Source organism: Pristiophorus japonicus, chromosome 1, assembly GCF_044704955.1.
Source record: "Pristiophorus japonicus isolate sPriJap1 chromosome 1, sPriJap1.hap1, whole genome shotgun sequence".
Lineage (NCBI taxonomy): Eukaryota > Metazoa > Chordata > Chondrichthyes > Pristiophoridae > Pristiophorus > Pristiophorus japonicus.
This window is the reverse complement of record NC_091977.1, coordinates 164,891,707-164,917,838: the sequence shown is the minus strand read 5'-3', so window position 1 is coordinate 164,917,838 and position 26,132 is coordinate 164,891,707. Positions and strand designations below refer to the sequence as shown.

The 26,132-nt window shown below is 48.2% G+C and overlaps 1 protein-coding gene across 3 annotated transcripts in view; it reads right to left on the bottom strand.

Annotated features, from left to right (window-relative positions):
* Positions 1-26,132, bottom strand: part of chd1 (chromodomain helicase DNA binding protein 1) — a 260,522-nt gene that overhangs the window by 97,021 nt on the left and 137,369 nt on the right. For all 3 annotated transcript variants that reach the window (XM_070884355.1, XM_070884362.1, XM_070884360.1), the window contains 3 exons: positions 22,310-22,526; positions 17,337-17,426; positions 5,332-5,522 (listed from right to left, as the gene is read on the bottom strand). In XM_070884355.1, coding sequence (XP_070740456.1) covers positions 5,332-5,522; positions 17,337-17,426; positions 22,310-22,526 — 498 coding nt within the window. The remainder of the gene's footprint in view (positions 1-5,331; positions 5,523-17,336; positions 17,427-22,309; positions 22,527-26,132) is intronic.

Genomic DNA, 26,132 nt, shown 5'->3' with positions numbered 1-26,132 from the left:
TGGGGGTCATGGTTCATCAGTCATTGAAAGTTGGCATGCAGGTACAGCAGGCGGTGAAGGCGGCAAATGGTATGTTGGCCTTCATAACTAGGGGATTTGAGTATCGGAACAGGGAGGTCTTGCTGCAGTTGTACAGGTCTTTGGTGAGGCCTCACCTGGAATAGTGTGTTAAGTTTTGGTCTCCTAATCTGAGGAAGAATGTTCTTGCTATTGAGGGAGTGCAGCGAAGGTTCACCAGACTCATTCCCGGGATGGTGGGACTGACATATGAGGAGAGACTGGATCAACTGGGCTTTCATACACTGGAGTTTAGAAGGATGAGAGGGGATCTCATAGAAACTTGCAAGATTCTGACAGGACTGGACAGGTTAGATGCAGGAAGAATGTTCCCGATGATGGGGAAGTCCAGAACCAGGGGACACAGTCTAAGGATAAGGTGTAGGCCATTTAGGACTGAGATGAGGAGAAACTTCTTCACTCAGAGTTGTTAACCTGTGGAATTCTCTACCACAGAGAATTGTTGATGCCCGTCCATTGGATATATTCAAGAGGGAGTTAGATATGGTCCTTACGGCTAAAGGGATCAAGGGATATAGAGAGAAAGCAGGAAAGGGGTACTGAGGGAATGATCAGCCATGATCTTATTGAATGGTGGTGCAGGCTCGAAGCGCCAAATGGCTTACTCCTGCATCTATTTTCTATGTAACAATATAGGTAAAAAATGCGATGAGGTCCGACAAGCCGGATTTAGGGAGCTAGGAGTTAAATTAAAAAGTAGGATCCCAAAAGTAGTAATCTCAGGATTGCTACCAGTGCCACGTGTTAAGTCACAGTAGGAATAGCAGGATAGTTCAGATGAATACGTGGCTTGAGGAATGGTGGAAGGGGGAGGGATTTAAATTCCTGGGACATTGGAACCGGTTCTGGGGGAGGTGGGACCAGTACAAACTGGTGTTTGTGAGTGCTGTTGGGGAGAATTAAACTAATATGGCATGGGGATGGGAATCTACGCAGGGAGGCAGAGGAAAGTAAAAAGGAAGCAGAAGCAAAAGATAGGAAGGAGAAAAACAAGAGTGGAGGGCAGAGAAATCAAGGGCAAAAATCAAAAAGGGCCACATTACAACATAATACTAAAAGGACAAAGAATGTTAAAAAAACAAGCCTGAAGGCTCTGAGTCTCAATGCGAGGAGCATTCGTAATAAGGTGGATGAATTAACTGCGCAGATAGCTGTTAACGGATATGACGTAATTGGGATTACGGAGACATGGCTCCAGGGTAATCAAGGCTGGAAACTCAACATCCAGGGGTATTTAATAGTCAGGAAGGACAGACAGGAAGGAAAAGGAGGTGGGGTAGCGTTACTGGTTAAAGAGGAGATTAACGCAATAGTAAGGAAGGACATTAGCTTGGATGATGTGGAACCTATATGGGTAGAGCTGCGAAACAGCAAAGGGCAGAAAACGTTGGTGGGAGTTGTGTACAGACCACCAAAAAGTAGTAGGGAGGTTGGGGATGGCATTAAACAGAAAATTAGGGACGCGTGCAATAAGGGTACAGCAGTTATCATGGGTGACTTTAATCTGCATGTTGATTGGGCTAACCAAACTGGTAGCAATACTGTGGAGGAGGATTTCTTGGAGTGTATAAGGGATGGTTTTCTCATATGTCGAGGAACCAACTAGAGAGCAGGCCATCCTAGACTGGGTCTTGTGTAATATGAGAGAATTAATTAGCAATCTGGTCGTGCGAGGTCCCTTGGCGAAGAATGACCATAATATGGTAGAATTCTTCATTAAGATGGAAAGTGACAGAGTTAATTCAGAGACTAGGGTCCTGAATGTAAAGAAAGGTAACTTCAACGGTATGAGACATGAATTGGCTAGGATAGACTGGCGAATGATACTTAAAGGGCTGACAGTGGATAGACAATGGCAGACATTTAAAGATCACATGGATGAACTTCAATATATGTACATTGGATGTACATCCCTGTCTGACATAAAAATAAAAAGAGGAAGGTGGTTCAATCGTGGCTAACAAGGGAAATTAGGGATAGTGTTAAATCCAAGGAAGAGGCATATAAATTGGCCAGAAAAAGCAGCAAACCTGAGGACTGGGAGAAATTTAGAATCCAGCAGAAGAGAACTAAGGATTTAATTAGGAGGGGGAAAATAAAGTACGAGAGTAAGCTTGCAGGGAACATAAAAACTGACTGCAAAAGCTTCTATAGATATGTGAAGAGAAAAAGATTAGTGAAGACTAATGTAGGTCCCTTGCAGTCAGAATCCGGTGAATTCATAATGGGAAACAAGGAAATGGCAGACCAATTGAAGAAATACTTTGGTTTTGTCTTCACTAAGGAAGAAACTAGTAACTGCCCGAAAATAACAGGGGACCGAGGGTCGAGCGAGAAGGAGGAACTGAAGGAAATCCTTATTAGTCAGGAAATTGTGTAAGGGAAATTGATGGGATTGAAGGCCGATAAAGCCCCAGGGCCTCATAGTCTGCATCCCAGAGTACTTAAGGAAGTGGCCCGAGAAATAGTAGATGCATTGGTGGTCATTTTCCAACATTCTATAGACTCTGGATCAGTTCCTATGGATTGGAGGGTAGCTAATCTAACCCAACTTTTTAATAAAGGAGAGAGAAAACAAACAGGGATAGACTGGTTAGCCTGACATCAGTAGTGGCGAAAATGTTGGAATCAATTATTAAAGATGAAATAGCAGCACATTTGGAAAGCAGTGACAGGATCAGTCCAAGTCAGCATGGATTTATGAAAGGGAAATCATGCTTGACAAATCTTCTAGAATTTTTTGAGGATGTAGCTCGTAGAGTGAACAAGGGAGAACCAGTGGATGTAGTGTATTTAGACTTTCAAAAGGCTTTTGACAAGGTCCCACACAAGAGATTAGTGTGCAAAATTAAAGCACATGGTATTGGGGGTAATGTATTGACGTGAATAGAGAACTGGTTGGCAGACAGGAAGCAAAGAGTAAGAATAAACGGGTCCTTTCAGAATAGCAGGCAGTGACCAGTGAGGTATCGCAAGGTTCAGTGCTGGGACCCCAGCTATTTACGATATATATTAATGATTTAGACAAAGGAATTGAATGTAATATCTCCAAGTTTGCAGATGACACTAAGCTGGGTGGCGGTGTGAGCTGTGAGAAGGATGCTAAGAGGCTGCAGGATAACTTGGACAGGTTAGGTGAGTGGGCAAATGCATGGCAGATGCAGTATAATGTAGATAAATGTGAGGTTATCCACTTTGGTGGCAAAAACAGGAAGGCAGAATATCTGAATGGTGACAGATTAGGAAAAGGGGAGGTGCAACGAGACCTAGGTGTCATGGTAAATCAGTTAATGAAAGTTAGCATACAGGTACAGCAGGCGGTAAAGAAGGCAAATGGCATGTTTGCCTTCATAGCGAGAGGATTTTAGTATCGGAGCAGGGAGGTCTTACTGCAGTTGTACAGAACCTTGGTGAGGCCACGCCTTGAATATTGTGTACAGTTTTGGTCTCCTAATCTGAGGAAGAACATTCTTGCTATTGAGGGAGTGCAGCGAAGGTTCACCAGACTGATTCATGGGATGGCAGAGCTGACATATGAAGAAAGACTGGATCGACTAGGCTTATAGTCACTGGAATTTAGATGAATGAGAGGGGATCTCATCGAAACATATAAAATTCGGATGGGATTGGACAGGTTAGATGCAGGAAGAATGTTCCCGATGTTGGGGAAGTCCAGAATCAGGGGTCACAGTCTAAGGATAAGGGGTAAGCCATTTAGGACTGAGATGAGGAGAAACTTCTTCACTCAGAGAATTATGAACCTGTGGAATTCTCTACCACAGAAAGTTGTTGCAGACAGTTCATTAGATATATTCAAAAGGGAGTTAGATGTGACCCTTATGGCTAAAGGGATCAAGGGGTATGGAGAGAAAGCAGGAATGGGGTACTGAGGTTACATGATCAGCCATGATCATATTGAACGGTGGTGCAGGCTCGATGGGCTGAATGGCCTACTCCTGCACCTGTTTTCTATGTTTATTACTTGAAGTCTAAGTAATGTTCATGTATATTTGAGAATTACCAGAAATTGTTCGATTTTATTTGTACCAGTATCCAAAGCTAATAGTGTGAAAGAGGCTGCGTGAATTTCTTGGTGGAGAATGGCTTGGAAAAGTTTGAAAATGACTGCTTAATCAATGGTCCCATTGACGAATGACCCTGCAAGGAAAAAAAATAAGTTTCTTTTTCCTCAGTTGGATTTTCCAGTATAAAAATGAAGCCAAATTTCCCACGACCGCTTAAATAATAAAAATACACATTAAGTATACAAGAGAATATTGTGATGCTAAATTTGCTGATTCTGGAACCTTTAGATCTCCAGTCGTCCTGGTTAATCCTTGTCACTGGATAAAGGCCTAGTTCTGTCAAGCCCGTGTGGTGGCTGATGTGCAATGGTCACCACACGTTAAAAAAATTCATGCACAGGCATTTTCCACCCCCTCAACTGGAGTTCAGGACTGGAACACCGGTCCTTCGTTGAAACATCCGTGAACTCTCGTGGAAGCAAGTCATCCTCGTTCACGGGACCGCCTATGATGATGATGATAGTTTTGTGAAAACCTAGACCTTTTTTCTGAAATTATACTTGTGGAAACTAGAGTTGTCACGAATAAACCACAAAAAATCATTAGCATAAACTAATTTAACTTTTTAATTATGGTATACTGCTGTGTATTTAATGTAAATATATAAGTAAAACACAGACACACATCCTGTAAAATTGTTTTAAACACCATTGCCTGGCAAGTAAAACACTAACAAGGTTTGCTTAAATTAACTTTGAGAAAAAAAATGAATCCAAAAATGAAACAAAATGTGCCAGTCAGTTGGATAAGCAAAAGCTCAAACGAGCCAGAATAGAGTCAGAACACAAGGCAGAGAAACAGTGAAGGGCTTGGAATAGTAGAGTAAAAAGCTGACTTGAAACTAGAGCTTTTATTTTAAAAACACACCAAAAAAAACCCTGTATTTAAAGAGCTCCTTCCACAACCTCAGGATGTCCCAAAGCGTTGAAGTGCAGTCACTGTTGTAATGTGGGAAACACGGCAGCCAATTTGCATTCAGCAAGGTCCCACAAACAGCAATGTGATAATGACCAGACAATCTATTTTAGTGATGTTGGTTGAGGGATAAATGCTGGCCAGGACATCGGGGACTCTCCTGGGTTACGGTATTTTTCCGAAGGAAGTGATACTTTCCAGCTATTACACACCTTTATCCCTACATTTTTAATTCCTATATTATCAAACTTACTTTTCTGGCATGATGAAGTGAAGGAGGGACCAGAGCTCTTTGAGCGAGTTTTGTAGTGGAGTCCCAGTAATGAGGAGCCGCTGATTTGATTTAAAGTCCATCATGGTTTTATAAAGGAGAGAGTCATCATTCTTGAGACGATGAGCCTCGTCCACTCCGATGAAAGCCCAATTTACAACTCCAAGGAATGACTGAAACAAAATGTCAAATTACATTTAAAAGTATTTTAAATCTACATTTACTGACATTTCATATTTTGAACTTTTCTCTGGAAAAGGAGTAAAAAAACCTTGCACTAGATTTTTTTCACCATTTAATGCTGCAAGTGGCCTAAAATACTCTTAACATTAAAAATACAGAATTGCAAAATCCAGTTATTCATGCTGGGATATAGTTCCAGAAGTTGGCAATACACCTGTACCTCACCCAAATGGTAGCTGTTTATCTATGAACCAAGGCAATATCGGCTGGCTATTTTACACAGGGCTGCCATAGCTTAGCCTGATCTCACATGACATACATGAGCACTTTCCAACACAGGTCTTTTGGTAACAGCTGATTTTTCCTCTTCCTTGCCCAGGGATATTGTTAACTTATCAAAGATATGGACCAAATCTTGGGCCTTCCATGGCAGTGAAAGCTGGTACCACACCATGATGTGCTTATCCATCATAGCTCTGTTCGAAAGTGTGAATAATATTTTTTCAGTCCCCAATATTGAGCTTTCAAGTTGGGTTTTTATCCATCTAGTCCCAATAATGTGCCTTAACCCCACTGTCTGAAGAACATCCTTTACTACCATGAGATGTTATGTTTTCCCACAGCAACTAACTGGCCTCTGAATGAAACTGCACAATTAATGAACAATCTTTTCCCTAGACTACTGTCTTTTGAAAATATTACATGATCAGTGTTTGCTAGATTCAGACATGTTTCGCAGGTGAAGAAACATTCAAAAATCGGAATGATTATGTGCACGAACATTTGTGTGTCCTTCTGCGCAAGCGCACGGTGGACTCTGCCCCTCTTTGCCCATGAACGTATGATCTGGTTGCGCATGCGCAGTACGATCCACGAGGGAGCCGGAATGGGGCTGAACCATGTTGCTGAGCATGCAGCTGCTGCCCGGGCCTGAGACTGCTACTGGTACTTTTTGGGTTATCTTCAGGATTTTTGCCAAGAGTAGCTACACAAACATTATTGTGGCCTTCTGACAGAGAAGGGAGGGTGGGGGGAAAGAAAGTGAGTGTGTGTGTGGGGGGGGGGGGGGGGGGGAAAAGGAGAGAGAGTGAGAAAGCATGTTGGGGGGGGAAGAGAGAAAGAAAGATTGAGTGGAGGTTGGGGGGGGGGGAAAAGAGAGAGAGTGGGGGAGAAAGGACAGAGACAGGGAGTAGGGGAGAAAGGCAAGGGGGGGGGGAGAGAAGAGAAAGGAGAGAGACGGGGGGGGGGGGGTGAGGAGAGAGACGGGGTGGGGGGTGAGGAGAGAGACGGGGGGGGGTGAGGAGAGAGACGGGGGGGGGGTGAGGAGAGTGACGGGGGGGGGGTGAGGAGAGAGACGGGGGGGGGGGGGGGGTGAGGAGAGGGACGGGGGGGGGGTGAGGAGAGAGACGGGGGGGGGGTGAGGAGAGAGACGGGGGGGGGGGGTGAGGAGAGAGACGGGGGGGCGAGGAGAGAGACGGAAACGAGCGAGCGGGCGGGGAGAGCGCGCGAGCGAGCGGGCGGGCGGGGGAGAGCGCGCGAGCGAGCGGGCGGGCGGGGGAGAGCGCGCGAGCGAGCGGGCGGGGGAGAGCGCGCGAGCGAGCGGGCGGGCGGGGGAGAGCGCGCGAGCGAGCGGGCGGGCGGGGGAGAGCGCGCGGGCGGGCGAGAGCGCGCGAGCGAGCGGGCGGGGGAGAGCGCGCGAGCGAGCGGGCGGGGGTGAGCGCGCGAGCGAGCGGGCGGGCGGGGGAGAGCGCGCGAGCGAGCGGGCGGGCGGGGGAGAGCGCGCGAGCGAGCGGGCGGGCGGGGGAGAGCGCGCGAGCGAGCGGGCGGGCGGGGGAGAGCGCGCGAGCGAGCGGGCGGGCGGGGGAGAGCGCGCGAGCGGGCGGGCGGGCGGGGGGGGAGAGCGCGCGGAGCGGGCGGGCGGGCGGGGGAGAAGCCGCTGCGAGCGGGCGGGCGGGCGGGGGAGAGCGCGCGAGCGGGCGGGCGGGCGGGGGAGAGCGCGCGAGCGGGCGGGCGGGCGGGGGAGAGCGCGCGAGCGGGCGGGCGGGCGGGGGAGAGCGCGCGAGCGAGCGGGCGGGCGGGGGAGAGCGCGCGAGCGGGCGGGCGGGCGGGGGAGAGCGCGCGAGCGAGCGGGCGGGCGGGGGAGAGCGCGCGAGCGAGCGGGCGGGCGGGGGAGAGCGCGCGAGCGGCGGGCGGGCGGGGGAGAGCGCGCGAGCGCGGGCGGGCGGGGGAGAGCGCGCGAGCGGGCGGGCGGGCGGGGGAGAGCGCGCGAGCGGGCGGGCGGGCGGGGGAGAGCGCGCGAGCGGGCGGGCGGGCGGGGGAGAGCGCGCGAGCGAGCGGGCGGGCGGGGGAGAGCGCGCGAGCGAGCGGGCGGGCGGGCGGGGGAGAGCGCGCGAGCGAGCGGGCGGGCGGGGGAGAGCGCGCGAGCGAGCGGGCGGGCGGGGGAGAGCGCGCGAGCGAGCGGGCGGGCGGGGGAGAGCGCGCGAGCGAGCGGGCGGGCGGGGGAGAGCGCGCGAGCGAGCGGGCGGGCGGGGGGAGAGCGGCGAGCGAGCGGGCGGGCGGGGGAGAGCGCGCGAGCGAGCGGGCGGGCGGGGAGAGCGCGCGAGCGAGCGGGCGGGGGAGAGAGAGCGAGCGAGCGAGCGGGCGGGGGAGAGAGCGAGCGAGCGAGCGGGCGGGGGAGAGAGAGAGCGAGCGAGCGGGCGGGGGAGAGAGCGAGCGAGCGAGCGGGCGGGGGGAGAGAGAGAGCGAGCGAGCGGGCGGGGGAGAGAGAGAGCGAGCGAGCGGGCGGGGGGAGAGAGAGAGCGAGCGAGCGGGCGGGGGAGAGAGAGAGCGAGCGAGCGGGCGGGGGGAGAGAGAGAGCGAGCGAGCGGGCGGGGGAGAGAGAGAGCGAGCGAGCGGGCGGGGGAGAGAGAGAGCGAGCGAGCGGGCGGGGGAGAGAGAGAGCGAGCGAGCGGGCGGGGGAGAGAGAGAGCGAGCGAGCGGGCGGGGGAGAGAGAGAGCGAGCGAGCGGGCGGGGGGAGAGAGAGAGCGAGCGAGCGGGCGGGGGAGAGAGAGAGCGAGCGAGCGGGCGGGGGAGAGAGAGAGCGAGCGAGCGGGCGGGGGAGAGAGAGAGCGAGCGAGCGGGCGGGGGAGAGAGAGAGCGAGCGAGCGGGCGGGGGAGAGAGAGAGCGAGCGAGCGGGCGGGGGAGAGAGAGAGCGAGCGAGCGGGCGGGGGAGAGAGAGAGCGAGCGAGCGGGCGGGGGAGAGAGAGAGCGAGCGAGCGGGCGGGGGAGAGAGAGAGCGAGCGAGCGGGCGGGGGAGAGAGAGAGCGAGCGAGCGGGCGGGGGAGAGAGAGAGCGAGCGAGCGGGCGGGGGAGAGAGAGAGCGAGCGAGCGGGCGGGGGAGAGAGAGAGCGAGCGAGCGGGCGGGGGAGAGAGAGAGCGAGCGAGCGCGGGGGAGAGAGAGAGCGAGCGAGCGGGCGGGGGAGAGAGAGAGCGAGCGAGCGGGCGGGGGAGAGAGAGAGCGAGCGAGCGGGCGGGGGAGAGAGAGAGCGAGCGAGCGGGCGGGGGAGAGAGAGAGCGAGCGAGCGGGCGGGGGAGAGAGAGAGCGAGCGAGCGGGCGGGGGAGAGAGAGAGCGAGCGAGCGGGCGGGGGAGAGAGAGAGCGAGCGAGCGGGCGGGGGAGAGAGAGAGCGAGCGAGCGGGCGGGGGAGAGAGAGAGCGAGCGAGCGGGCGGGGGAGAGAGAGAGCGAGCGAGCGGGCGGGGGAGAGAGAGAGCGAGCGAGCGGGCGGGGGAGAGAGAGAGCGAGCGAGCGGGGGGAGAGAGAGAGCGAGCGAGCGGGCGGGGGAGAGAGAGAGCGAGCGAGCGGGCGGGGGAGAGAGAGAGCGAGCGAGCGGGCGGGGGAGAGAGAGAGCGAGCGAGCGGGGGGGAGAGAGGGGAGAGAGAGAGCGAGCGAGCGGGCGGGGGAGAGAGAGAGCGAGCGAGCGGGCGGGGGGGAGAGAGAGAGCGAGCGAGCGGGCGGGGGAGAGAGAGAGCGAGCGAGCGGGCGGGGGAGAGAGAGAGCGAGCGAGCGGGCGGGGGAGAGAGAGAGCGAGCGAGCGGGCGGGGGAGAGAGAGAGCGAGCGAGCGGGCGGGGGGAGAGAGAGAGCGAGCGAGCGGGCGGGGGAGAGAGAGAGCGAGCGAGCGGGCGGGGGAGAGAGAGAGCGAGCGAGCGGGCGGGGGAGAGAGAGAGCGAGCGAGCGGGCGGGGGAGAGAGAGAGCGAGCGAGCGGGCGGGGGAGAGAGAGAGCGAGCGAGCGGGCGGGGGAGAGAGAGAGCGAGCGAGCGGGCGGGGGAGAGAGAGAGCGAGCGAGCGGGCGGGGGAGAGAGAGAGCGAGCGAGCGGGCGGGGGAGAGAGAGAGCGAGCGAGCGGGCGGGGGAGAGAGAGAGCGAGCGAGCGGGCGGGGGAGAGAGAGAGCGAGCGAGCGGGCGGGGGAGAGAGAGAGCGAGCGAGCGGGCGGGGGAGAGAGAGAGCGAGCGAGCGGGCGGGGGAGAGAGAGAGCGAGCGAGCGGGCGGGGGAGAGAGAGAGCGAGCGAGCGGGCGGGGGAGAGAGAGAGCGAGCGAGCGGGCGGGGGAGAGAGAGAGCGAGCGAGCGGGCGGGGGAGAGAGAGAGCGAGCGGGCGGGGGAGAGAGAGAGCGAGCGAGCGGGCGGGGGAGAGAGAGAGCGAGCGAGCGGGCGGGGGAGAGAGAGAGCGAGCGAGCGGGCGGGGGAGAGAGAGAGCGAGCGAGCGGGCGGGGGAGAGAGAGAGCGAGCGAGCGGGCGGGGGAGAGAGAGGGCGAGCGAGCGGGCGGGGGAGAGAGAGGGCGAGCGAGCGGGCAGGGGAGAGAGAGCGAGCGGGCGGGGGAGAGAGAGAGCGAGCGAGCGGGCGGGGGAGAGAGAGAGCGAGCGAGCGGGCGGGGGAGAGAGAGAGCGAGCGAGCGGGCAGGGGAGAGAGAGAGCGAGCGAGCGGGCAGGGGAGAGAGAGAGCGAGCGAGCGGGCAGGGGAGAGAGAGAGCGAGCGAGCGGGCAGGGGAGAGAGAGAGCGAGCGAGTGGGCAGGGGAGAGAGAGAGCGAGCGAGTGGGCAGGGGAGAGAGAGACTAATCTTCTCTCAACTCCACTTTCCTGCATTATCCCCATAATCCCTTGATTCCCCTAGAGTCTAAAATGTTATCGATCTCTACCTTGAATATACTCAATGACTGTACATCCACAGCACTCTGGAGTAGAAAATTCCACAGATTCACCATCCTCCGAGTAAAGACAATTCTCCTGATCTCAATATTAAATGGCCAACCCTTTATTCTAACACTGTGAATCCTGATTCAGGACTCACCAGTCAGAGGAAACAACTTCCCGGCGTCTACCCTGTCAAGCCCTTTAAGAATTTTGTATGTTTCATTGAGAAGATCACCTCTCATTCTTTTTAACCCGAGAGAATATAGGCCTAGTCTACTCAATCTCTCCGACCACCCCCTCCCCCCGACTCCCACAATCCCAGGAATCAGTCTGGTGAACCTTTGTTGCACTCCCTCAATGGCAAGTATATCCATGTTCAATAGAAACCTCAAGTCGCTGGAGAAATACCACAAACGATTTCTCTGCAAGATCCTTCAAATTCCTAGGGAGGACAGACGCACTAACATTAGCGTCCTCGATCAGGCCAACATCCCTAGCATTGAAGCACTGACCACACGATCAGCTCTGCTGTGCAGACCACATTGTTCACATGCTAGACACGAGACTCCCAAGGCAAGAGCTCTGCTCGGAACTCATTCACAGCAAACGAGCCAAAGGTGGGCAGAGGAAATGTTACAAGGACACCCTTGAAGCCTCCCTGATAAAGTGCAACATCCCCACTGACACCCGGGAGTCCCTGGACAAAGACCACCCCAAGTGGAGGAAGTGCATCCGGGAGGGCGCTGAGCACCTCGAGTCTCATTGCCGAGTGCATGCAGAAATCAAGCGCAGGCAGCGGAAAGAGCGTGCGGCAAACCTGTCTCACCGACTTTCTGTCCCACCTGTGACAGGGACTGTCATTCTCGTATTAGACTGTTCAGCCACCTAAGGACTCATTTTGAGAGGAAGCAAGTCTCCATCGATTCTGAGGGACTACCGATGATGATGATATCCTTCCTTAGGTAAGGAGACCAAAACCGTACACAATACTCCAGGTGCTGTCTCACCAGGACTCTCTATAATTGCAGTAAAATGTCTACACTTATACTCAAATCCTCTTATAAAAAAGGCCAACATGCCATTTGCTTTCTTAATTGCTTGCCGTACCTGCATGTTAACTTCCACGTGCTAGTCAGAGTAGGAATAGGATAGTTACGATGAATACGTGACTTGAGGAATGGTGCAAGAGGGAGAGGTTCAAATTCCTGGGACATTGGAACCGGTTCTGGGGGAGGTGGGACCAGTACAAACCGGATGGTCTGCACCTGGGCAGGACTGAAACCAATGTCCTAGGGGGAGTGTTTACTAATGCTGTTGGGGAGGGTTTAAACTAATATGGCAGGGGGATGGGAATCTACGCAGGGAGACAGAGGGAAGAAAAATGAAGGCAGAAGCAAAAGGTAGAAAGGAGATAAGGAAAAGTGGTGGGCAGAGAAATCAACGGCAAATAAAAGGGGTCAGAGGGTCTAGTAAGGAGGAGGAACTGAGGGAAATTCTTATTAGTCGGGAAATTGTGTTGGGGAAATTGATGGGATTGAAGGCCGATAAATCCCCAGGGCCTGATGGACTGCATCCCAGAGTACTTAAGGAGGTGGCCTTGGAAATAGCAGATGCATTGGACAGTCATTTTCCAACATTCCATAGACTCTGGATCAGTTCCTATCGAGTGGAGGGTAGCCAATGTAACCCCACTTTTTAAAAAAGGAGGGAGAGAGAAAACAGGGAATTATAGACCGGTCAGCCTGACCTCAGTAGTGGGTAAAATGATGGAATCAATTATTAAGGATGTCATAGCAGCGCATTTGGAAAGAGGTGACATGATAGGTCCAAGTCAGCATGGATTTGTGAAAGGGAAATCATGCTTGACAAATCTTCTGGAATTTTTTGAGGATGTTTCCAGTAGAGTGGACAAGGGCGAACCAGTTGATGTGGTATATTTGGACTTTCAGAAGGCTTTCGACAAGGTCCCACACAAGAGATTAATGTGCAAAGTTAAAGCACATGGGATTGGGGGTAGTGTGCTGACATGGATTGAGAACTGGTTGTCAGACAGGAAGCAAAGAGTAGGAGTAAATGGGTACTTTTCAGAATGGCAGGCAGCGACTAGTGGGGTACCGCAAGGTTCTGTGCTGGGGCCCCAGCTGTTACACTGTACATTAATGATTTGGACGAGGGGATTAAATGTAGTATCTCCAAATTTGCGGATGACACTAAGTTGGGTGGCAGTGTGAGCTGCGAGGAGGATGCTATGAGGCTGCAGAGTGACTTGGATAGGTTAGGTGAGTGGGCAAATGCATGGCAGATGAAGTATAATGTGGATAAATGTGAGGTTATCCACTTTGGTGGTAAAAACAGAGAGACAGACTATTATCTGAATGGTGACAGATTAGGAAAAGGGGAGGTGCAACGAGACCTGGGTGTCATGGTACATCAGTCATTGAAGGTTGGCATGCAGGTACAGCAGGCGGTTAAGAAAGCAAATGGCATGTTGGCCTTCATAGCGAGGGGATTTGAGTACAGGTGCAGGGAGGTGTTGCTAGTTGTACAGGGCCTTGGTGAGGCCACACCTGGAGTATTGTGTACAGTTTTGGTCTCCTAACTTGAGGAAGGACATTCTTGCTATTGAGGGAGTGCAGCGAAAGTTCACCAGACTGATTCCCGGGATGGCGGGACTGACCTATCAAGAAAGACTGGATCAACTGGGCTTGTATTCACTGGAGTTCAGAAGAATGAGAGGGGACCTCATAGAAACGTTTAAAATTCTGACGGGGTTAGACAGGTTAGATGCAGGAAGAATGTTCCCAATGTTGGGGAAGTCCAGAACCAGGGGTCACAGTCTAAGGATAAGGGGTAAGTATTTAGGACCGAGATGAGGAGAAACTTCTTCACCCAGAGAGTGGTGAACCTGTGGAATTCTCTACCACAGAAAGTTGTTGAGGCCAATTCACTAAATATATTCAAAAAGGAGTTGGATGAAGTCCTTACTACGAGGGGGATCAAGGGGTATGGCGAGAAAGCAGGAATGGGGTACTGAAGTTGCATGTTCAGCCATGAACTCATTGAATGGCGGTGCAGGCTAGAAGGGCCGAATGGCCTATTCCTGCACCTATTTTCTATGTTTCTATGTTTAAAAATCAAAAAGGGTCACATTACAACATAATCCTAAAATGCGGTGACTCAATGCGAGGAGCATTCGTAATAAGGTGGATGAATTAACTGCACAGATAGCTGCTAACGGATATGATGTAATTGGGATCACGGAGACATGGCTCCAGGGTGACCATGGCTGGGAACTCAACATCCAGGGGTATTCAATATTCAGGAAGGAAAGGCAGAAAGGAAAAGGAGGTGGGGTAGCGTAGCTGGTTAAAGAGGAGATTAAGGCAATAGTAAGGAAGGACATTAGCTTCGATGATGTGGAATCTGTATGGGTAGAGCTGCGGAACACCAAAGGGCAGAAAACGCTAGTGGGAGTTGTGTACAGACCGCCAAACAGTAGTAGTGACGTTAGGGATGGCATCAAACAGGAAATTAGGGATGCGTACAATAAAGGTACAGCAGTTATCATGGGTGACTTTAATCTATATATAGATTGGGCTAACCAAACTGGTAACAATACGGTGGAGGAGGATTTCCTGGAGTGTATAAGGGATGGTTTTCGAGACCAATATGTCGAGGAACCAACTAGAGAGCTGGCCATCCTCGACTAGGTGTTATGTAAAGAGAGAGGATTAATTAGTAATCTTGTTGTGTGAGGCCCCTTGGGGAAGATTGACCATAAAATAGTAGAATTCTTCATTAAGATGGAGAGTGATACAGTTAATTCAAAGACTAAGGTCCTGAAAAAGAAAGGTAACTTCGATGGTATGAGACGTGAATTACCTAGGATAGACTGGCGAATGATACTTAAAGGGTTGACGGTGGATAGGCAGTGGCAGACATTTAAGGATCACATGGATGAACTTCAACAATTGTACACCCCTGTCTGGCGGAAAAATAAAACGGGGAAGGTGGCTCAACCGTGGCTAACAAGGGAAATTAAGGATTGTGTTAAATCCAAGGAAGAGGCGTATAAATTGGCCAGAAAAAGCAGCAAACCTGAGGACTGGGAGAAATTTAGTTTTCAGGGGAGGACAAAGGGTTTAATTAGGAGGGGGAAAATAGAGTATAAGAGGAAGCTTGCTGGGAACATAAAAACTGACTGTAAAAACTTCGATAGATATGCGAAGAGAAAAAGATTAGTGAAGACAAACGTAGGTCCCTTGCAGTCAGAATCAGGTGAATTTATAATGGGGAACAAAGAAATGGCAGACCAGTTGAACAAATACTTTTGTTGTGTCTTCACGAAGGAAGACACAAATAAACTTCCGGAAATACTAGGGGACCAAGGGTCTAGTGGAGGAGGAGGAACTGAAGGAAATCCTTATTAAGCGGGAAATTGTGTTATGGAAATTGATGGGATTGAAGGCCGATAAATCCCCAGGACCTGATACTCTGCATCCCAGATTATTTAAGGAAGTTGCCCTAGAAATAGTGGATGTATTGATGATCATTTTCCAACAGTCTATTGATTCTGGATCAGTTCCTATGGACTGGACGGTAGTTAATGTAACACCACTTTTTAAAAAAGGAGAGAGAAAACGAGTAATTATAGACCGGTTAGCCCGACATCAGTATTGGGGAAAATGTTGGAATCAATTATTAAAGATGAAATAGCAGCACATTTGGAAAGCAGTGACAGGATCAGTCCAAGTCAGCATGGATTTATGAAAGGGAAATCATGCTTGACAAATCTTCTAGAATTTTTTGTGGATGTAACTAGTAGAGTGGACAAGGGAGAACCTTTGTGGATGTGGTGCATTTGGACTTTCAAAAGGCTTTTGACAAGGTCCCACACAAGAGATTGGTGTGCAAAATTGAAGCACATGGTATTGGGGTAATGTACTGACGTGGCTAGAGAACGAGTTGGCAGACAGGAAGCAGAGAGTCGGGATAAACGGGTCCTTTTTAGAATGGCAAGCAGTGACTAGTGGGGTACCGCAAGGTTCAGTGCTGAGACCCCAGCTATTTACAATATACATCAATGATTTAGATGAAGGAATTGAGTGTAATATCTCCAAGTTTGCAGATGACACTAAGCTGGGTGGCAGAGTGAGCTGTGAGAAAGATGCTAAGAGGCTGCCGGGTGACTTGGACAGGTTAGGTGAGTGGGAAAATGCATGGCAGATGCAGTATAATGTGGTTAAATGTGAGGTTATCCACTTTGGTGGCAAAAACACATAGGCAGAATATTATCTGAATGGCAGCAGATTAGGAAAAGGAGAGGTGCAATGAGACCTGGGTGTCATGGTACATCAGTCATTGAAAGTTGGCATACAGGTACAGCAGGCGGTGAAGGCGGCAAATAGAATGCTGGCCTTCATAGCTAGGGGATTTGAATATAGGAGCAGGAAGGTCTTACTGCATTTGTACACGGCCTTGGTAAGGCCACACCTTGAATATTGTGTGCAGCTTTGGTCTCCTAATCTGAGGAAGGACATTCTTGCTATTGAGAGAGTGCATCGAAGGTTTACCAGACTGATTCCCGGGATGGCAGGACTGATATATGAAGAAAAACTGGATTCAACTAGGCTTATATTCACTAGAATTTAGAAGAAAGGGGATCTCATAGAAACATATAAAATTCTGACGGGATTGGACAGGTTAGATGCAGGAGGAATGTTCCCGATGTTGGGGAAGTCCAGAACCAGGGGTCACAGTCTAAGGATAAGGAGTAAGCCATTTAGGACCGAGATGAAGAGAAACTTCTTCACTCAGAATTCCCTACCACAGAAAGTTGTTGAAGCCAGTTCGTTAGATATATTCAAAAGGGAGTTAGATTGGCCCTTACAGCTAAAGGGATCAAGGGGTAAGGAGAGAAAGCAGGGATGGGGTAATAAAGCTGCATGATCAACCATGATCATATTGAATGGTGGTGCAGGCTCGAATGGCCTAATCCTGCACCTATTTTCGATGTTTCTATGTGATTTGTGTACAGATCCCAAATTTTTTAAGTCACACCACATTCTAGTATGAAAATGTATGCTATGAATTGCTTTTCTGGACAGTGTCACCTTTCCTTGAATATGCACACTAAACAGAGCGACTTCATCGGCTAAGTATCAATAAGCATTTTAATCTTATGGACTGTTATGTTAAAATCTCCACAATTATTAAGGATTTTTGCAGTGTAGCATCCTTTTTTTTTAAAATTTATTCACGGGATGCGAGGGTCACTGGCAAGGCCGGCATTTGTTGCTCATCCCTAATTGCCCTAGAGAAGATACAACTGATTGGCTTGCTTGGTCAGTTAAGAGTCACCATTACTGATACATTCCAGATTTATTTAGTTAATTGAATTTAAATTCTCCAATGGTGAGAATTGAACTCATATCTCTGGATCATTAGTCCAGGCGCTGGATTGCTAGTCCAGTAACATAATCACTTTACCCTATAATCGTATCCGTCTATACAAAACATTTGGCTTTTAAATACATCAATAGGGTGAGTGTAAAGCAAGACCTTACACTGGAAATGTTCATTTAAGATTATGACTTGGGGGAAAAAACAACCGTAGAACTCGTTGCGTACCTACCTTGTCCTTCAGCAAAATCTCATATGTTGTCAACAATATATTGAATTTCAACCGCTTTGTCTGAGGGTGCATCCATTCATATGTTCGTATCTGATGGGAAATAGAACAAATTTGAAATAATTAATGGACTGGATTACATGCTTATTGATAGATTATTTCACTTTGACAGATTGGGGAGGACTGGGGAACATGCATTTAAACCATGCAAGAACATAAGAACATAAGAATTAGGAACAGGAGTAGGCCATCTAGCCCCTCGAGCCTGCTCCGCCATTCAATAAGATCATGGCTGATCTGGTTGTGGACTCAGCTCCACTTACCCGCCCTCTCCCCGTAACACTTAATTCCCTTATTGCTTAAAAATCTATCTATCTTTGACTTGAAAACATTCAATGAGCCAGCCTCAACTGCTTCCTTGGGCAGAGAATTCCACAGATTCACAACCCTCTGGGAGAAGAAATTCTTTCTCAACTCGGTTTTAAATTGGCTCCTCCGTATTTTGAGGCTGTGCCCCCTAGATCTAGTCTCCCCCACCAATGGAAACACCCTCTCTGCCTCTATCTTGTCTATCCCTTTCATGATTTTAAATGTTTCTATAAGATCATCCCTCATCCTTCTGAACTCCAAGGAGTAAAGACCCAGTCTACTCAATCTATCATCATAAGGTAACCCCCTCATTTCTCGAATCAGCCTAGTGAATCGTCTCTGTACCCCTTCCAAAGCTAGTATATCCTTCCTTAAGTAAGGTGACCAAAACTGCACGTAGTACTCCAGGTGCGGCCTTACCAATACCTTATACAGTTGCAGCAACACCTCCCTGCTTTTGTACTCCATCCCTTTCGCAATGAAGGCCAACATTCCATTTGCCTTCCTGATTACCTGCTGCACCTGCAAACTAACCTTTTGGGATTCATGCACAAGGAACTCAAAAGAGTTTCATGCACAAGGACCCCCAGGTCTCTCTGCACCACAGCATGTTGTAATTTCTCCCCACTCAAATAATATTCCCTTTTACTGGTTTTTTTCCCCCCAAGGTGGATGACCTCACACTTTCCGACATTGTATTCCATCTGCCAAACCTTAGCCCATTCGCTTAACCTATCCAAATCTCCTTGCAGCCTCTCTGAGTCCTCTACACAACCCGCTTTCCCACTAATCTTTGTGTCATCTGCAAATTTTCTTGCACTACACTCTGTCCCCTCTTCTAGGTCATCTATGCATATTGTAAACAGTTGTGGTCCCAGTACTGATCCCGGTGGCACACCACTAACCACTGATTTCCAACCGGAAAAGGACCCATTTATCCCAACTCTCTGCTTTCTGTTCGCCAGCCAATTCTCTATCCATGCTAATACATTTCCTCTGACTCCGCGTACCTTTATCTTCTGCAGTAACCTTTTGTGTGGCACCTTATCGAATGCCTTTTGGAAATCTAAATACACCACATCCATCGGTACACCTCTATCCACCATGCTCGTTATATCCTCAAAGAATTCCAGTAAGTTAGTTAAACATGATTTCCCTTTCATGAATCCATGCTGCGTCTGCTTGATTGCACTATTCCTATCCAGATGTCCCGCTATTTCTTCCTTAATGATAGTTTCAAGCATTTTCCCCACTACAGATGTTAAACTAACCGGCCTATAGTTACCTGCCTTTTGCCTGCCCCCTTTTTTTAAACAGAGGCGTTACATTAGCTGCTCTCCAATCCGCTGGTACCTCCCCAGAGTCCAGAGAATTTTGGTAGATTATAACAAATGCATCTGCTATAACTTCCGCCATCTCTTTTAATACCCTGGGATGCATTTCATCAGGACCAGGGGACTTGTCTACCTTCAGTCCCATTAGTCTGTCCAGCACTACCTCCCTAGTGATAGTGATCATCTCAAGGTCCTCCCTTCCCACATTCCTATGACCAGCAATTTTTGGCATGATTTTTGTGTCTTCCACTGTGAAGACGGAAGCAAAATAATTGTTTAAGGTCTCAGCCATTTTCACATTTCCCATTATTAAATCCCCCTTTTCATCTTCTAAGGGACCAACATTTACTTTAGTCACTCTTTTCCGTTTTATATATCTGTAAAAGCTTTTACTATCTGTTTTTATGTTTTGCGCAAGTTTACCTTCATAATCTATCTTCCCTTTCTTTATTGCTTTTTTAGTCATTCTTTGCTGTTGCTTAAAATTTTCCCAATCCTCTAGTTTCCCACTAACCATGGCCACCTTATACGCATTGGTCTTTGATTGGATACTTTCCTTTATTTCCTTGGTTATCCACGGCTGGTTATCTCTTCTCTTGCCGCCCTTCTTTTTCACTGGAATATATTTTTGTTGCGCATTATGAAAGAGCTCCTTAAAAGTCCTGCACTGTTCCTCAATTGTGCCACCGTTTAGTCCTTGTTTCCAGTCTACTTTAGCCAACTCTGCCCTCATCCCACTGTAGTCCCCTTTGTTTAAGCATAGTACGCTCGTTTCTGACACAACTTCCTCATCCTCAATCTGTATTACAAATTCAACCATATTGTGATCACTCATTCCGAGAAGATCTTTTACCAGATAGTTTATTTTTCCTGTCTCGTTACACAGGACCAGATCCAAAATGGCTTGCTCCCTTGTAGGCTCTGTTACATACTGTTCCAAGAAACAATCCCGTATGCATTCTATGAATTCCTCCTCCAGGCTACCCCGTGCGATTTGATTTGACCAATCGATATGTAGGTTAAAATCCCACATAACTACTGCCGTTCCTTTTTCACATGCCTCCATTATTCCCTTGATTATTGCCCGCCCCACCATGAAGTTATTATTTGGGGGCCTATAAACTACGCCGACCAGTGACTTTTTCCCCTTACTATGTCTAATCTCCACCCACAATGATTCAACATTTTGTTCATTGGAGCCAATATCATCCCTCACAACTGCCCTGATATCATCCTTTATTAACAGAGCTACCCCACCTCCTTTCCCTTCTTGCCTATCTTTCTGAATCGTCAGATACCCCTGTATGTTTAATTCCCAGTCTTGGCCACCTTGCAACCATGTTTCTGTAATGGCTACCAAATCATACCCATTTGTAATGATTTGTGCCATTAACTCATTTACTTTATTCCTAATGCTGCGTGCATTTAGGTCGAGTGTTTTCATCCTAGTATTTAAACCATGATTTTTAGTTTTTACCCCTCCTGCAGCCCTTTTATATTCAGTGGCCCTTTTTGTTTCTTGCCTTTGGTTTCTCTGCCCTCCACTTTTACTCATCTCTTTTCTGTCTTTTGTTTTTGTCTCCTTTTTGTTTCCCTCTGTCTCCCTGTATTGGTTCCTATCCCCCTGCCATATTAGTTTAACTCCTCACCAACAGCACTAGCAAACACTCCCCCTAGGACATTGGTTCCATTCCTGCCCAAGTGCAGACCGTCCGGTTTGTACTGGTCCCACCTCCCCCAGAACCTGTTCCAATGCCCCACGAATTTGAATCCCTCCCTGCTGCACCACTGCTCAAGCCACGTATTCACCTATGCTATCCTGCGATTCCTACTCTGACTAGCACGTGGCACTGGTAGCAATCCCGAGATTACTACTTTTGAGGTCCTACTTTTTAATTTAACTCCTAGCTCCTTAAATTCGTCTCGTAGGACCTTATCCCTTTTTTTAACCTATGTCGTTGGTACCAATGTGCACCACGACAACTGGCTGTTCTCCCTCCCTTTTCAGAATGTCCTGCACTCGCTCGGAGACATCCTTGACCCTTGCACCAGGGAGGCAACATACCATCCTGGAGTCTCGATTGCGGCCGCAGAAACGCCTATCTATTCCTCTTTTGATTGAATTCCCTATCACTATCGCTCTCCCACTCTTTTTTATGCCCTCCTGTACAACAGAGCCAGCCACGGTGCCATGAACTTGGCTGCTGTTGCTCTCCCCTAATGAGTCATCTCCCTCAACAGCACTCAAAACAGTGTATCTGTTTTGCAGGGGGATGACCAGATGGGACCCCTGCACTACCTTCTTTGTACTACTCTTCCTGCTGGTCTTCCATTCCGTAGCTGGCTGTGGATCCTTCTCAAGCGGTAAGACCAACTCACTACACGTGCCACTTATGTCATTCTCAGCATCGTGGATGTTCCAGAGTGAATCCACCCTCAGCTCCAATTCCGCAACGCGGTCCATCAGGAAATGGAGGCGGATACACTTCTTGCACACGTCGTCGTCAGGGACACCGGAAGCGTCCGAGTTCCCACATGGCACAGGAGGAGCATATCACGTGACCGAGCTCTCCTGCCATGCCTTAACCATGCAAGAGTAAGAATAGGCTAGATGTTAGACTGTGCTTTGCCCAGAGAATAGGGAGCCTCAGAAATGCATTGCCTGCTTATGTGGCATGTGCTGACTCTCTGCATGCGTTCAAAGGGGCAGCTGGATTGGTTGTTGGCTTGGGCAGAGATTGCATCATTTAAAAGGTAATTGGATTAACAGTTAACGTACACATGGTCAATGTGATCTCCTGGACTGGTTTCAATCACCTGAGGGAGGGGGGGACAGAGAGAAATTTTCCAGATCTTTTTCGCTGTTATTAGCCCTGTTTTTTTGCCCTCTGACAGATTACATGGCTGCGGGGGGGTGCCATTTCCAGCCATCATTTTCATATGTTCAAACATGAGTATTGTTGCGCAGAACCACTTTTGTAAAAACCTCATTAAAGATAACAAATTTTAGCACACAAAAACACTGAATGAAATAGCTTGAGACACAAGCTATAATCCCACTTGATATTTGTTTAGCCTACAAATTTACATTAACTAATTTGAACTAGACTTAATCTCTTGCACTGTTGCACATGCTAAGTTGGATGACGCATAATTTTACCCTGACCACCTAAATTCAGAATATGCTGTTAAAAAGTTAATCTGTGTCCCTTTAAGGCCAAAAAGTCTAACTGCTGGATGAGGCAATACATAACATTATCAATTAGCAATTACCATATTACGGCTACTGATGTCCCCCAAGTAAACTACGACGTTCATTTCAGGCGCCCACATCTCAATTTCTCGTTGCCAGGAAGTGAGTGTTGAGAGCGGAACTACTAACAGGAAAGGACCATACAGCTGGTGCTCGTGGAACATATAGCTGAGGAAGGAGATGGTTTGTATGGTTTTCCCTAGACCCATTTCATCAGCGAGAATAACGCTATTGTTCCTATGAAATGAAGACAGCAAAAAATAATCATTGCAAAATAGCAAATTTTAACTGCTTGCTTTCATTTTTTCTGAACCGTCAAGAAAATGAAAATGCAGGGAAAGTTATTTAAACCATAAAATTTACATTTTTGATGTTAGGCTAAGTATTTCATCACTACACCATTTATGGTCATCACTATACATGCAAGAAAACCGATGGAAATTTTAACAAGTACTTCAGAAGAGAAAAATTTCCATTTGGGTGATCTGATTCTTAATGTATCTTGTACATATAAATGGGTAACGTGCTAAACTGATTACCATTCCACAATGAAAAAATAAAATTTGAAATACCATTGAGTGTAAATATGGTTAATTTTACTTTCCCGAGTACTATTGGCTACAAATTTAAATCAAAATTGTTTTTTTTTTTATCCCTTGCCTCAAAGATTCAAATGACAAGAAGCAACAGCATATGAAACAATTACAAATATAGAGGTAGAGTTTCTGCTAGTTTTATCAGCCCGATATGGGAAATTTTAAACGTAAGTTACATCAATAATAAATTTACCCAATGCTGGCCTGCCCACAACTGGTCACACCCTCAGATCAAAATAATGAGGAAGGCAAGTTTCTAACAATTACACCCATTCAAGGAGGGTCTTCAAATTAAGCTTGTTTTCTTAGTGCACAGGCACTTATAGGCATGTTTTTAAAGTTATTATATATTAAAATATATATATTTGCTAAAAAACTTCCAAGTATACACCAATTAAACTTGTAAATAGTTCAGTGTAGTATTTTAAGTCATTTTCAGTGATTTAAAATCAGGTTACCCACAGGTGGAGGACCAGACACTCTCATAAAAAATGTTTTTGAGATAAATCCGCAGGTCTGGATGAAATGTATCCAAGGCTGTTAAGGGAAACGAGAGAAAATATCATAGGCGCTTACCATTATTTTCCAATCCTCTCTGGCTACAGGTGTGGTGCCAGAGGACTGCTAATGTTGTACCATTGTTTAAAAAGGGAGAAAGTGATAGACTGCGTAATTACAGGGCAGTCAATCTAACCTCGGTGGTGGGAAAATTATTGGAAAAAATTCTGAAGGTCAGGATGAATCTTCATTTAGAAAGACACAGATTAATCAAGGACAGTCAGCACGGATTTTTTAAGGGAAGGTCGTGTCTGACTAACTTAGTTGAATTGTTTCAGGACGTAACAAGGAGGGTTGATGAGGGTAGTGCATTTGATGTAGTCTATATGGATTTTAGCAAGGCTTTTGATAAGATCACACATGGCAGACTGGTCATGAAAGTAAAAGCCTATGGGATCCAAGGCAAAGTGGCAAGTTGGATCCAAAATTGGCTCAGAGGCAGGAAGCAAAGGGTATTGGTCGATGGGTGTCTGTGTGACTGGAAGGCTGTTTCAAGTGGGGCTTTGCAGGGCTCAGTCCTACGTCCTTTGCTTTTTGTGGTATGATTAAAAAGTTTGCAGATGATACATAAATTGGCCGTGTAGTTGATAATGAAGAAAGCTAGCTGTAGACTGCAGGAATATATCAATGGTATCAGGTGGGCAGAACAGTGGCAAATGGAATTCAATCCTGAGAAGTGTGAGGTATTTCATTTGGGGAGGGCAACAAGGCGAGGGAATACACAATAAATGGTAGGACACTGAGAAATGCAGAGGAACAAAGGGACTTTGGAGTGCATGTCCACAGATACCTGGAGGTAGCAGGACAGGTAGATAAAGTGGTTAAGAAGGAATATGGAATATTTGCCTTTATTAGCCGATGCATAGAATACAAGAGCAGGGAGGTTATGCTTGAACTGTATAGAGGTGCATGTAACAAAGGTAAAACAATAAATCATGGGGGACTTTAATCTACATACTGACTGGGCAAACCAAATTTGCAGTAATAGTGTGGAGGCCTAATTCAGGTATACAAAATGATTTTCTAGATCAGTAAGTTGAGGAACCAACTAGAGAACAGGCTATTTTAGATTGAGTATTGTGCAACGAGAAAGGGTTAATTAATAACCTTGTAGTGAAGGGGCCCTTAGGGAAGAGTGACCATAATATGATAGAATTTTACATTAAATTTGAAAGTGATTGAGTTTAATCTGAAACTTGGTTCTTAAATCTAAACAAAGGAAACTACGTAGGTATGAGGGGAGAGTTGGCTGAGGTAGATTGGGAAACTACATTAAATGGTATAATGGTAGACAAGCAATGGCTAGCACTGAAAAAATACATCATTTACAACAAACATACATTCCTTTAAGGCACAAAAATCCCACAGGAAGAGTGGTCCAAACCATGGCAAAGAGGGGATGTTAAATATGGTATTAGATCAAAGGAAGAGGCCTATAATGTTGCCAAAAAAAGCAGTAAGCCTGAGGAATGGGAGCATTTTAGAATTCAGCAAAGGAGGACCAAGAAACTGATAAAGAAAGAGAAAATAGAATATGAGAGTAAAGCTTCTATAGGTATGTAATAAGGAAAAGATTAGTAAAAGTAAATGTGGCTCCCCTACAAGCTGAGGGAGGAGAAATTATAATGGGGAATAAGGAAATGGCAGAGAAATTAAACAAATACTTTGTGTCGGTCTTCATAAAAGACACAAAAAACCTCCCGGAAATAGTGGAGTACCTGTACCAAGGGTCCAGTGAGAATGAAGAACTGAAAGAAATTATTAGTAAAACAAATAATACTAGAGAAATTTAATGGGACTGAAAGCCAATAAATCCCCTTGACCTGATGGCATACATCCTAGGGTTTTGAAAGAGGTGGCTATAGAGATAGTGGATGCATTGGTTGGCATCTTCCAAAATTCCAGATTATAGAATGATTCCCACAGATTGGAAGTGGCTAATGTAACCCAGCTATTCAACATCGCCCCCAGTGCGCCAGTGCAGCCTTCGGCCGTCTGAGGAAAAGAGTGTTTGAAGACCTGGCCCTTAAACCTACCACCAAGCTCATGGTCTACAGGGCTGCAGTAATACCCGCCCTCCTGTATAGATCTGAGGAATAGACTATGCATAGAAGGCACCTCAAGTCGCTGGAGATATATCACCAACGATGTCTCCGCAAGATCCTGCAAATCCCCTGGGAGGACAGGCGCACCAACATCAGTGTCCTCGTCCAGGCTAACATCCCCAGTATTGAAGCACTGACCACACTCGATCAGCTTTGCTGGGCAGGCCACATAGTTCGCATGCCAGATACGAGACTCCCTAAGCAAATGCGTTATGTGGAGTTCCTTCAAGATAAACGAGTCAAAGGTGGGCAGCGGAAGCGTTACAAGGACAACCTCAAAGCCTCCCTGGTAAAGTGCATCACCACTGACACCTGGGAGACTGGCCGAAGACCGCCCGAGGTGGAGAAAGTGCATCCAGGAGGGTGCTGAGTTCTTCGAGTCTCAACGCAAACCAGCGTCACCCACCCCTTCCCCCGAAATATGTCTGTCCCACCTGTGACAGGATCTGTGGCTCCCGTATTGGACTGTTCAGCCACCAGAGAACTCACTTCGGGAGTGGAAGCAAGTCTTCCTCGATTTCGAGGGATTGCCTATGATGATGATGATTTAAAAAAGGAGCTAGAGAGAAAACGGGGAACTACAG